Source organism: Bombus terrestris, chromosome 14 (assembly GCF_910591885.1).
Source record: "Bombus terrestris chromosome 14, iyBomTerr1.2, whole genome shotgun sequence".
Taxonomy (NCBI): Eukaryota; Metazoa; Arthropoda; class Insecta; order Hymenoptera; family Apidae; genus Bombus; species Bombus terrestris.
The window spans coordinates 4,205,694-4,219,357 of record NC_063282.1 but is presented as its reverse complement, the minus strand read 5'-3'; the positions used below and the strand labels follow the sequence as shown (position 1 = coordinate 4,219,357).

Sequence of the window (13,664 nt, the reverse complement as noted above, 5' to 3'; positions counted from 1 at the left end):
GTCGAGCATTTTTTTCCGTCGACATTTGTCAAGGCTCTGCCTCGTCGGGGATCGTCCAGCGGTTCATTTGAATTGCAAAGACCGCGCCTCAATGGCCCGGCGTCTCGTCCTGGGATATCCAGTAGCCGGATCGCGGATCGCCCAGATGGAGATGTCGTTTAGGGTTAAAACCGTGATCTTCTCTACACTCGCTGACTCGCGGACTCGTGCCGCTTGATCTACATCCCCGATTGATCTTCTCGTTCTACGTCTTCCTTCATCGAGATTCTGTTTTCAGCTTTTTCGTTTAGGAAATTCAGATCGTCGGCTTTGGAATCTTTATGCATGGTTTTATTGCGATTATATCACGGGAATTGGTTGCACATATTTGATGACACGATATCGGCAATTATATCGTATTTCTAGAAAAACAGGTACGCGTTAACGCTACGTTTATATTTCCAAAAATCCATCCGTACGACACTGTATTGTTGCTTACTATATCTATCCACTGTACTGTAGTGCGTACTACATTCTACGCTTATACGCATAGTGTTCTATTAAAAATATAAAGGAATCTCGAAACACAAAACTACCAAATCGCTCGAAATTGTCACTGGAAAATCCCTGCCATATGTCGCACAACTCGTCCTCACCAGGCCTTATAGAAAGCACAACCGATGATAGGAAAACGCAAGCTATTCCACCGTAGCTCGTTAGCGGTCGATCGTCTTTCGGCTGTCGTCCATTAAACGGGTGCAGTCGAACGAGGAACATTTCCTTCCCCAGGTTTTCCAGGAGCGTCGTCATCACGTCGGTGGGCCGTAGATGCCCGGAGGGTGGTATTCAATCGCGTCACCTCCGGTTCTGTCAACCGAAGACCGACGAAGGATCCTCGGCTACCAGGGTTGTCGAGTGATTGATACGAGGTTGGACGGTGCCTAATGTGTCTTCGTGAACGACGAGGAAAGAAACGTGGAAAGGACCGTGGACGCGAGAGGGAGAAAGGACCACCCTTCGAGGCTTTAAGAGTGGAACGATGGTCCGGCGGAGGCTCGTTAGTCAGGGCCGTATCAGTCACCGAAAGCAACCCCCGATTTTTTGCCAACCAGTACCAAGTGCTCGGTTCTCCGCTTCGCTTTTGCCCGTTAGGACGCGTGCCCTTAAAACGAGCTAAATTGTCTGTTTGTTCTGGACTCCTGGTCTTGCTTGCCCTCTGTCCTCGTACGGGGGTGAGAATTCTCTTTTAGACGACCAGGTTTCCACGAAAGGATAATCTCGTTGTTGTTAATGGAATTAGCTTGCAATGGGAGAGGCGTTCGATTAATTATTAATCGAGCCTCGAGGAAGCTTAACTGATTAATTCCAATTTTTTGACAATTTGTCAGTTTCGCTTCGCAAGTAGACGATTAATGTTCATTATTATCGTAAGACGGCGTAAATAGCGGTAAATTTTAAAAAATAGTGTTTGTAACGTCACTGCCTTTTTCTACTCTTTATCTTATGCTATACATTAATGCAGCTTTGTAGTTGAAAAATAAGAAATATAATTCTTTCACGTTGGCGTTCCAAAAGTAACCAACGAACAGCCGAAGACCAGCTTCTAATTCAATCGAGTCATCGTAAGAAATAATTACGTCCAGATCTTGCAACTTCCTTTCACAACTTATAACACACGACATGTCATCGTAGATATGAGGGAATGCAACCATAAACGTTTCTAAGCAAACCGTCAAATCGAACCGCGTTTATTTCAACGATGGCAATTAGATCCGCTCGTTTCTATCATCTCTATCCACTCCGCCCGTTTAAGGGGTTAACGTTTCCAAAGGGTTCTTGGCCATAGCCACAGCTTTTTTACCCCGACTGCGAAGCATGGCTCTCGAAATCGATTTCCGGGAACTGAGGGACTTTTCAATGCAATTAAAAGCGGCCCCGTGGAGAACGTCGCGTAGCCACGGTGTTTCGATTCCTTGAACGACAGTCGTAAATATCGCTTAGGCGCCAGCCGGTGTCACAAATCAGCCTTGTGTGCGCTCTCTCGCAGCTACACCAACGGCTGCTGCTGTATCGCGCAAAACCTAGGAGACGAAGGTGGACGACGAAGGCCCGGTTTCGCTACGGAATGGGGGACTTCTCTTGGCTCTGTTGCACGACCATAGCCGAACATATAGACAAAGACAGAGAGGTCTCGAATTAATATTCGGTCGGCGATTTAGATTTAGAACACGAATTTGCTGATTAGTTTCCTCCTGGTTCGGACTATGCGGTCGGACTACGCTGCACCAACCGTCCTTCCATAAATGCTCGAGCTTTAGAGAGGGGTTGTTCTCTCTCTCTCTCTCTCTCCCTCTCTCTGGCTTCCTGACTCGAGATTTAGTCTAACGCGCGGGTGGCTGAACTTACCAGGGGTCAAACGCTTCAGGAGGGACATTTGTTAGCTTTCTCCCTACTGCGACAAGTGCGCCGGACACGTCTTAATATATGCATTCTACGAACGATGAACACGACTTTACGACTTGTCCTCTTGTGTTGGTGGCTGCTTTGGAAAATGAATTTTGGGTTAGGTTTTGGCCATTCTTACGATACGGGGATGGAGGGTTTTACGGGACGGATTGTTCTTGTTCGGCAATGTTGAGGCGTGGATCCCCTTTTGAAGGGAAGTTCGTTCTGTTCTTCTTACAGCAACATTTTTTAATTTTTGCATAGGTTCCACGAAAGTTCAGTTATTTGTTTTACTCTGTTCCTTTTATCTACGGTGGCCCATAAAACGAACGCTTATAGAAAATCATTATTATATCATTATTATATCAAGAAACAAATCTGCAGACGCACGACAGGCGATACTATCATATCGTAATAGAGAGGAAAATTGGGATATTCGATAAGTTGAGAGTAGAAGATCCATTTATCGTTTGAGGTAGAAGTACCATAGAATTTAAAAAGAAATATCCTCCTCTGTCTGTCTCCATTTGCTATTTAGTTTTTCTTTGAAAAGATGTAACTATTTTAGATCTCACGGCCATAAGATTAGAACATCAAAGCGTCGAAACGATATTTCTTATAACAGAAAAACATGGAAATAGATTCTTCCGTGTACTATATGTCGGAGGCCGCATAAATGGCGACATTAGCCACGGACAATTAAAAGGATTCATCAGTCCGCGGCGCGGAAAATAATGTCGTAAATTAAAGTGGAAGTGGACTAGGAAAGTCGAGCAGGTCAAGTTTCGAAGGGTCGAATTAGTGACATCCTGCCGGTTTCTAGCCTTACCCTCTCTCTTTCTCTCTCCCTCCCTTTCGTCTTGCTCCTTTTCGTATCCTATAGGATATCCCTACTTGTCTCCACGCCACGGGGGTTCTTTTCCAGCAGGATTAAATGGAGCGCCTAGATGACCGATGCTCGTCCTCTAGCTACGATCCTCTCGCGATGGGACTCGAGGGGTGGTTAGAAAACAAGATAAAACGAGGATAAAGCTCACTTAGGACCTTCCTCCCTTCACTACTGACAACGACACGGGGGTGTCCTGCGGCACTGACAGCGAGAAGCCTTTGTTAATCCACAAGTCTAATCGGTCAGATCGTTTCGCTCGAATCTGTCCTCCTCTTTTGTCTTTATATGTATTTCTATCCTGAAAATTGCCTGTTACACGAGAAAATTTTGGATCTAGGTTTATCTTTAATTTAATGCCATGAGCTTCCCACCGATTTTATTCGGAACATTAAACGCATCACATACCTGTTTTCTTTATTCGCAACGAGATTATAGATACTTATGTTTTTACGAATTATCGATTAATTAAGCAAATGGAATTTAAACGAAGTTTAATCCCACGTACTAAATATTGTAAGAAGTAGGTGTACTATACTTCGGATATTTCATACATTTTTGCATATGCGCATTGCATAGATCTTCGTACGTTGAACGTTTTCTGTGAATTTTCTCGTAGATCGAAATGTTCCATATGTTTCTCATTAGGCAAATAAAGATCGCCATTGCTCGTCAGAGTCCCTGTAATCACGCTATTTTTATACTTTACATTTTCTAACTATATATGATATAGTAGACGAATTAATCATTAGGAAGAAAAGAAAGAGAATATTTTTTCAACATAATGTTTGTGTTTAATAATCGTATAAATTGTGTACTCGTGTAAGATTCGTATTTATGATATGGAAAAAATAGTACAAGTACAGCTCGTATTACGAATGGAAAAGCCGAAGGGGTTAAAATACAGCGGGCGAAAACCACGTTTGTCGTTTAATTAACCCGTCGATCGAGGATCCATTAGCGGGATCAGAGATCCTTTCGATTTTCTCGAAACACGTAGTCCTGGTTGCGGGACCGGGAACCGCGTGTAATGCTCCACTTTTAAGCCCCGATTACACGAGCAGCCAGCTTCCAGCTTTCTGGTGTGTAAGAGGATTATATCTCGACTTTGTTGTGGCGCTCGAAGACGTTCGTTAGCGAAATCGTTACGGCGACGATCTTCTCCTTCTTCGGCAGCCGAGCATCGTTAGAGCCACCCAAAACGCGAAACCACGCTCCTTGGATTCTCTAAAATCCACCCTTTCCGCTTTCCTCTTGCCGCCAACACGCTGCAGTCACCGATCTCTCCTTCTTGGTTGATTATAACAACGAGAATTCAATTTTCTTCTATGTCAAGTGCAAAAATTAACATGCTGTTTCAGATTTAATCCTTCAGTCGCTTACGATTTTCGTACGTTTCTGTGCAAAATCGCGGATCAAATTTGTACCCTGTCAGCCATAAATATTTAGACGTTTGGCGATATCAACATAAATTCTATGCTCTCCGCTGCTTTAATTTTCTCATTTTCTTGTTGTAAATCTGCCGGTTGGTTCGTATAATATTTGCCGCGTATAACGTGAAATTCTGTAATAAATGTAAATAAAGTAAAATTTGTTGGAGTTTTGGAATAATTGTAACGTAAGTAGGTTCAGTTCTAATACTTATAACTGGCACTGTATCTCGTATAAGTTTATCATAAGTAGCTTTTAACGCGATACGAGAATGCTTTCATCAAATTCACTGTTTCATTGTGAAGCGCGTACGACCACGACGGAAAATATACATTTTTTAAATTTACGTTCTTTGTTGCAACGCATGAGTCGTATTTCTTATTTTACAATTTATCATACGAGTGCGTATCAACCAATAGGCAAATAATTATTCGAAATTCCTATAAAACAATCTTTTATATTTTGTAACATAATTATTGCGGCGCATCATTTTAATCCACAGCGAAGGGGATAACGGAATAAATAGAACGCGATTTCGGCGCCGCCCTCGGCTACAGGTTTAAGAAGGTGAAGGAACATTGACAGATTAAATCGTGCAGTTTATGGAACGCGGAAAAATCATTATTTACTTCCTGCCGGTGATCCGAGCGCGGAAGAACTCGAAGCATATTCGAGGGTGGATGAGGGTGACTCGTGGAGGGGTTGGGAAACATCAATCTTTCATTCACTGGACGAATTCGATGTTATGAATGAAAGTCTTCCCAGTCTTTTAATATAATGTCGCGCCGCCTGTCCTCGGCGTCTTAACGTGCCTTCGATTTTGATCGAAGACCTACGAAATTTCGCGTCCTAGTCGAATCATGTTACTCTGATATTGGTAGAAGATTTACAAGTATTGCTAGGTATCGGTGATATTGGAAATTTTTGGTCTAATCTTAAAACCTTTCATTGGGATAGATAGATAAGATGTTTTCTTAACGTTAGTTGGGATTGTTCCTCGATTCACTGCTGTTTAATTATCCCGATCTGTTAGTGGTTTTTAACCATACATGAAACAATTTGGATGGATATTATAATTTAATAACACACACACAATATTTCCATGTTACTAGTATATAAGTTTCAGTAGTATTACTGATATTGTTACTGAAGTTTTACAAGTATCGTGTTTTGTATAGGTTTGACGTGTAATTTACATTCGACCTTAAGTTTCTGTATCTTCTTATTCGTAAACTCTCAGTCATAATCATTGGAAGATAGCTGACACGTATACCATTTATTCGGACCGTACGAACGCGAAGTTTTCATTTCGAAATACGAGAACGTATTAACACGTTTCGCGTTGATTGGGTAAAAGTACATCCGAAACTCTGCCGATTTTAGAGTTACCCTTTAAGGAGATTTTCTATAAATATTGGGATTGAAAATTACTCCGTAGAAAAATTTGAGATTAAAATTGATAAAAGAAAAAAGAAAAGAAATACTTTCCTGTGACCAGTTGTTTTAAGTGATAAGATAAAAAAGGCGTATTTTTACGCGACCGACGCGAAATGTGTTAAGACAAATTAGATTGTACAGGTCTGTCGTCGAAACTCTCCTGGCGGAATGCTTTTTCTTCAAAATTCTGATTGCCCGGAGAATAAGTTTCCCAGAAAGACATTTCGAAGGGATTTGATTTTCTGGAACCGAGGCTGGAAGCTCGTCGATCATCCGATTTCACGGAGCAGTATGAGTTTCCTGCAAGCGTCCCGCCCAATTCTGTTTTTTCTCTTTTCGCCGATTTTTACCCCGTGTGTTTCTCTTTTTTCCCCCTCCTCGGTTCTCCCTTTCCCCATCTTACTATTAAGCCGATCTCCCTCGTTTCTGTGTCACGGCAGCTCTTCCTGCGGGACGTCCGACACGGCTGTCCGTGTGTTCTTTTGATTTATCGACCTTAATTAGTCGAGGATTCTATGAAAATTGCTAATGCGCTGCCCCGTCGCGTTTCTTTGCTTCTACCTTGTATGCGTCGACTCGAATTTGCCACGACCAGTTAGGACTGTTTGTCAAAAGCCTTGAATCGATTCCTTTTAACATCTTTGGCCAAACACACGAGAGAACATGAAATAGGAAATTATATTTTTCTCGACTCGTCGCGTGACGAATAAAATTTAGATCGTCGTTTTCTTCTTTGCGCTCCAATTTTATTTTCCCTCTCTTCCTTAACATCTTTTGCATGATCGGTATAGTCAAAACAGAAATTTGTTACTGAATTTCTATTCTTCTTTCCACCTTGGCAATGATAGTTTCTTAAGCAAAAGGACGAAGAAAGTTAAGTCAAGTCTAAAATTGCAGTCTTTCCTTCCACGCATACCTTTTTCAAATTTTTGCAAGTTGTTTCTTGGCGAATTAAGAGATTCTGTAACCGACGCAATATCTCGGACGCGTTACTTGGATCAACTTTCGGACCCAGGTGCATAGTTCTCCGGAGGATTGCGACTCCCTATCATCTTTCCATCCCTACGAAATTTCCTAATTAATTTCGAACGCAGCAGCGTCACGGTGTAATTGATTTCGACAATAATAATCGATCGGTGACAACGTGATCGTTGCTTTGATTACTAGCGGAATTTTCTCCGAAGTTAGATCCAACGATCGATCACGCGAGGCTTAAGAAATCATTTTTGCCAACCAATTACTCGGACGAATTAGTTATAAAATATCGGTAGTATCGAATCACTCGCTTTTTGTATTTAAAAGTGTTTTATTTTACAATTCTCAAACATAATGATGAACATTCGAGTAATTTGAAATTTTTGATCGACAAAGTATAACAGAAAGGAAGAACACAGGGCAGAAGAATATCTTTCTCATTCTTCGCTAAGGAACTATTCGTCGTCTTGTCGAAAATCACACGGCCAATCGCATCGGAAACTCGAAGAAAAGTTCGATTCGTCGTCCCACGAGGGATTTCGACCCGGGCCGTTTCCATGCACGCGATAAAATCCGAAGGAATCGGCGGTCGCCTATGAAACTTCTCGAGACTTGATCCTGTCCAAGTTTTTGTCCCCTCTCAACTATCCGTTTATGGTTTGACTGCCCTCGGATGGCACTTTAGGGAAATACAGGAGGAAAGCCACGCTAGCGTTTGGCTCTATTGGCAACTAGTAGAGCCTATTGTGTATTATTAGCCAATAAAACTCACTTGCTGTTTGCTCGAGACACGCGTGAATGATCCTTCGAATTCCTCTTCTGGTTTTCCAACCATTTCCATTCTCTTTGATGCATTTCCTTTTGTTTTCCCACTTGGCAATTCTTCTCTTTCACGCTGTTTTAGGCTGTCCGCTTAATCCTCGAACGATCACGGATCACATTAGGGTATAATATAGGCGATTTTGGTCATTTTTCTGTCTATTGACACAAAATGGTAGGTTTTAGAAGTTTACTTCCACATACACGTAAAATACCTTTCTCTCGTTTTTATTACAAAGTACAACGTTTTCTTGTGAAACTTATCGAATATTGGCTATCAGAGGAAATTGTTAACCGTCGACCGATGTGACGCGGTTTAAGTAATTAATTAGCAAACAGCTCGGTTCGCTAATTAGGTAAAGAAACACGCTGCTAGGGAAAATAGAAAACGTGTAATTAAAAATCTACCGTGTCCAGTTGAATGTTTTACTCCAATTATGGATTAGCTTCTTCTATTATAGTGTCATACTTTCGTGACATGAACTATAGAGTTAAGATTCGACACGTACAGATTATATTTCTAACAAAGTTTAATGTCAGCTTTAACTTCAGCTTAGTAACTTTCCAAACGGTATATTAACATTTTTCGAATTGAATAATAAAATGTTTTGCATCAGGCACAATGTGACGATAGTAAATCGTTCATCGTCGCTCAAGTTGCTACTAAAAGGATCATAATTACACCGGTAACAAGCAGTGCAATCGTGGATTTCGGTTTGTAGGAAGTCGCAGTCGTTTCTAGGAAGGAGGAGAGGGTCGATGGAACAGCTACTCCGAATGAATTCAAATGTCCACCCTTGGACCTCCAATTACGGAACTGTGCATGAGGGTGCACGATAGGATCGTTTGCTATCGAGTTTAATCGGAAATACGACGAACCTAAGCTAATCAGGGATGCGTAGGGCTGACTGAGAATCACCGACTACCCGGGACACCCCTTTTCCAAGTCTTTTAACCCTCTCGTCGTCTAGTTCTGCAAAATCACCCCTTTCGAAGATCGATCGATTACATCTTTCCGAACTACATTGAAATTTCTCTTACTTTCCAATTCTTTTTCGTCCAATACCTTCCTCGTCTTTCATTACACGTATTTTCATCTTCATCGAGCGATAACGAAACCCTTATAAACTCACAGTCAGACAGGAAATCACAACTACTCACGGTTCTTCGATCAAGTTAAAGTTTGGTCTGTTCCTTTTTACAGGATATAATAGGTGAGTCGTACGACGAACAACATTTTTCATGCGTTAGAAATTGCCGAGAAACGTCTCTCCTTCCTCGAAAGAATGTTTCCCTCGCTTCTTCGAGGATCTTTCCGCACTTTTCTACCTAACTCGCCTCTGATCTTTCCAATGAATTTAGAGAATTTACAGTGGACTAGGAAACCGTGTACGCGGATCCTACGCATAATTATTGCGGTATTTCTAAACCCCTACAAATAGCTACTGACTGGAAGAGAAGAATTTACGTAACATTTGATCGTAACCCGAATACAAACTTCGAATACGATCGATCGGTCGTTCGCTTGATAACTTCCATTGATTCTCGCGTTTCGTACGGAACCAACGGATGTCCTGACATGTACTTAGGAACGAGAATGTACGACAAATATTTTTTACAAGCTTCGTATCCCTGAAGAAACGCCTCTGCTCCGAAAGAACGTGTTCCTTGATCGTCCAAGAATCTGGAGACAGGCTACACCTAGTTTGGGACAGGTCGTCGACCGCCGGGTCATTGTTCGAGGGGTGGTTGGTGTTCTTGCAGTGTGTTCACGTGGACGAGCGCGATACCACGGCCACGGTACTCGTGGTAATTAGGGCTGTGGCGGCGCAGAGTGGTGGACATTCGAATTCATTCGAGGTCAGAGCGTTCCTCGTGGGGGTTTACCCTGCAGCCCCTTTAGCGGAAAACTGTCTGAACATGACGTAACGCTCCTGAAAGCCGGGCCGGATAGGAGCTGTTCGGCCTGGTTTTTGCGCTGTCCGGCCAGCAACAATGGCCGCTTCTTACGCGGCTCTGGTCACCGTATATTATTAATTACTGTATTAATCTCGCCGACCGTAAGCAATCTATTATACACGAGGATAAGAGCCACCGAGAGCCACGGCAGCGTCGTCGAAACGCCCACACCCGCACCGTGTCTCCCACCCTCTTTCACCACCCCTCTGATCTGGTTCCTCTGTGACTTTGTAACTTCGACGCTCGAGGGGGTGTCGATGTAATCTGACCCACGCTGGTGTTAACGAAGGGTGGCTTCGGAAAGGGTGTTAAAGGAATCTTGAAATTGGCCGTGGTGTGACCGCCTCACCGGTACTTGACGCTCTTAGGCGAAAGGGGTGGAGTTAAGGGGATCGATTCCGTGAAGGTGTCGGAAGGGTGTTGCGGTAGATTCTACGCAGATTGCTTTCTTCGTTTTTTTCTCAGTGGTAGTGGGTTTAAGAGGATTTTTTGTTAGTTTTGCCTGCCTTTTTAATTAGTTTCTTTCAACTATAGCGTGGACTCTAAATAAAGACTCGTTTCGACTCGTCTGCGTATTGCGAACAATGTACTTTACTCTTCACGCTTTGCACAAGTGCATTCCGGGCATTTCTCCGCGTTTATTTAAATTGTATCTTCCGAATTAATTCGAATAGAGACATACAAATCGTGGAACGTGCCACATTACTTCTGCGATATTATCCAAATTACGTATTGTTTGAAACATTTACGTCTTACGTATCTTATTCGTCTGTCATGTATTTTAACGCGGTTGTCTCGCGAAACATGCCGATTGGCGCGTTCCGACGATGAAGCGTCTTAAATTTTCCATAGACGCGCAAACATCGACACTCTACTTACATCGCTGTACTACCAATTTCGCTGTAACAAGAGTATCAATTACCAAGCCCTTTTGAAGGACCAGTTAGAAAGCAAGTAAGATTTACTGCTCCTACTCGAAGGCGAAGGTCACCAGAGCTTGCCAGATACCTGTCTGAAACTCCAAAATCATAACACCCAGCCACCTGACATTTTCTGCAATTACGCCTACGAAATCGATATTCCTATAATGATATTCCTCCCTTTGCGTTTCAGGTTTATGCGCAGCGTGTATGCTGGTGAGAGTGGAGCAAGAACGTCTGGAGAGTCTCAAGTACGACAGGGCGACGATTTATATAAAGTGCGTGGAGGATAACGAGGATACGAAGCTGGAAAACGATCTCGAGGTGAGGGATGGAATAAAAATCCATAGATTCGATCCTCTGGAATTCGGACGGAGATCACGAAGGGACGGACGAAGGAGAGAGGAAGACAGCGCTGGAAGAGTAAATTATTCGACTGGAGACGGAGAGACAACGGATTTTTGTTAATGGGCCGACGTGCCGAGTCACCAGAGTGTCTTGAAACCGGTCCATCGTTTCAGATTGATGTCGGTCGATAAGGAGATTGGCTCCATCTCATTCATTTCACGATAATAATCGTCATTACGTTTCCACGACCTTATGGCCAGCTGCTTCGTCTCTCTGCTCGTCCGCGCGCTGTTTTATTTTTCTGCGTCTCTCGTTGCTCGTGTCGAGCATCGAAACGCTTACGGGGTCGTCACGAGCCCGAGAATAGATGTTCAAAATGACGCGCACGATTTCCTGATGTTCAAACAGATTTTTTAATTCGATCTCAGGTGGCAGCCAAGAGACCAAAGATAGAGAACACGAGGCCGTCGAGGACTAGGCGGAACTTGAAAGGATCGCACGAGTTGAAAGTATCATCAGAGATTACATTGAAGGAGCTAAAACTAATGGTAAGCGTGTATTCTTTGATGATTATACGAGAGAAGTGTTTCTGATAAAACTGACTTTGTATCATCCTGTGTTGCTATTACCAAAAACCATATGAATAAAAGATTCCATCTTGTAAGAGTCAATTATGAAAACCAAATTTGATAATAATGGACGATTAGTTGCCCGGTCCACTGAATATCAAAAATGCTGCTTCATAAACGGCGTAAAACGTGACTATCATCTTTCCATGCTTAAAACATCCTCGTCTATTCGATCGAACAAAGAAGCAAACGAATTCCACGATAATAGAGATTCTTCCCGTCGGCATTTCACCAACTAAACAAACATAATTTGCTGAATTTTAACGCGTTGCCGGCGATCGATCGTAGTTGCTGTGAATGACAGTGATCGCGGGATAATTGAATGAAAATTGCTCGCAGCCGTTTTACGAGGGCTGACCGTTTCCGACGAGGTAACAGCGAAGAGGAAAGAGGAACCCTCCTAAAATCGGACACCCTGTAAGCAGGTTGTTCGTTGGTTCGTTCAGTGGACGAAAGTAGTAAAGCCGTAGTTATGGCTGGTTAGCATATGCCCGAGCTCCGGCAGTGTGCTTAAACTATTAAGCGTATTTATATTGCGAGGCTGTGGCCATCTCCTTCTCCTTCTCCGAGGCCACCGGCAAAAACCCGAAAGAGCATAAACCTCGCGCTAATAACAGGCCTTCTCGACTTCTCCACTCCACTTCACTCCACTTCGCTCCACTCTGGCCCTTCCATTCCGGTGGCTGTTCAATTCTATCTTTTCCTCTCTCTTTCTCTGCCTGTCTCTTCTTTGCTCTTGTCACGTGTTTTCGCGTAATTTAGTCATGCAAAAGCTCGCATCGAGAGCTTGGAAAGGCTGATTGCAATCGCTGGATTTGAAGGAACTTTTCGCCATGAATTTAGATTTATTTCTTGGAACATTCAGAGTCGAGGGAATGGAATATTAAAATAAGAGTTCTGTACGATAATTCTTTAAACTGACGATATTGGCAAATGGAGGAGTCGCGCGTTATAAATTGTGGATTCTTCTTTTACGGTCGCGTAATTCTTCTTCGATGGATAACTCGGAATTTTTCAAATCTCATTTGTTTTATTGTCGTACTCGTGGCTGCTGCGCGAGCGTATTTATTAATACTCGTAGCTCGTGGCTTGTAAAATGTTGCATTCGAAAGTTTTGCCAGTCAAAATACAGTTTTATCACATGGTCGGGATGAAGAAACAGGGCTCGTATCTTCGGAGATAAAAGTCATGACTTCTATTATCTCGTTAAAAACCATCCGCAAGAAGGAATATCTAAAAAGATGTATTAAAATTACAGTTTGGCCGGAAACTTCTGGCAGGCACTTATGTTTTATTACGACCACAAGGATGAACAAGAGGAGCAATCTACCCTGAGTAGCAGTCTCTCTACTATTCACCAACGGGTTAACGAATTTTTCTCCACGGGTTTCCCGCAAAAAACCACGTCGGCAAAAAGGACAAAACGTAGCTCGTCTCAGTTTTACCGCAATAATTGCCGCAGCCTGGCAGTAGTAAAACTCTTAAATTTAAGCCGGCGTATCTCTCGTGTCTGTTCGAGGGGATCGTGCCTAGGTCATTTTCCAGCTAGCAGAGGATTCAGGCTGATCGATGGATCGTCGAACAGTCGAAGATTAGACGATACCGGTTGGAAAGTATCAGAGGCGGACTAAAGGGTGCCGGTTGTTGGCGGATCGAGCCGCGTTTGACAGAAACGACAGTTGTTGGTGTTTTTATCGGTTGGCAAAAATGCACGAATTTCATGGTCGGATGCGGACAAGTCGCGAGCAAGCAAGCAAATCGGGACAATAGCCGGTGCGCCTCGGTCGTCGATCGTTTTACGTAATCGTCGTAACGCCGATTGCCACCTGTAAATAT

At 43.0% G+C, this 13,664-nt stretch overlaps 1 protein-coding gene across 3 annotated transcripts in view; it reads left to right on the top strand.

Moving 5' to 3' along the window:
- The window catches only part of LOC100643464 (ubiquitin carboxyl-terminal hydrolase 48), a 76,090-nt gene that overhangs the window by 26,772 nt on the left and 35,654 nt on the right, over window positions 1-13,664 (top strand). For all 3 annotated transcript variants that reach the window (XM_003400620.4, XM_048411632.1, XM_048411633.1), the window contains 2 exons: window positions 11,045-11,175; window positions 11,628-11,747. In XM_003400620.4, the coding sequence (XP_003400668.3) occupies window positions 11,045-11,175; window positions 11,628-11,747 (251 nt within the window). The remainder of the gene's footprint in view (window positions 1-11,044; window positions 11,176-11,627; window positions 11,748-13,664) is intronic.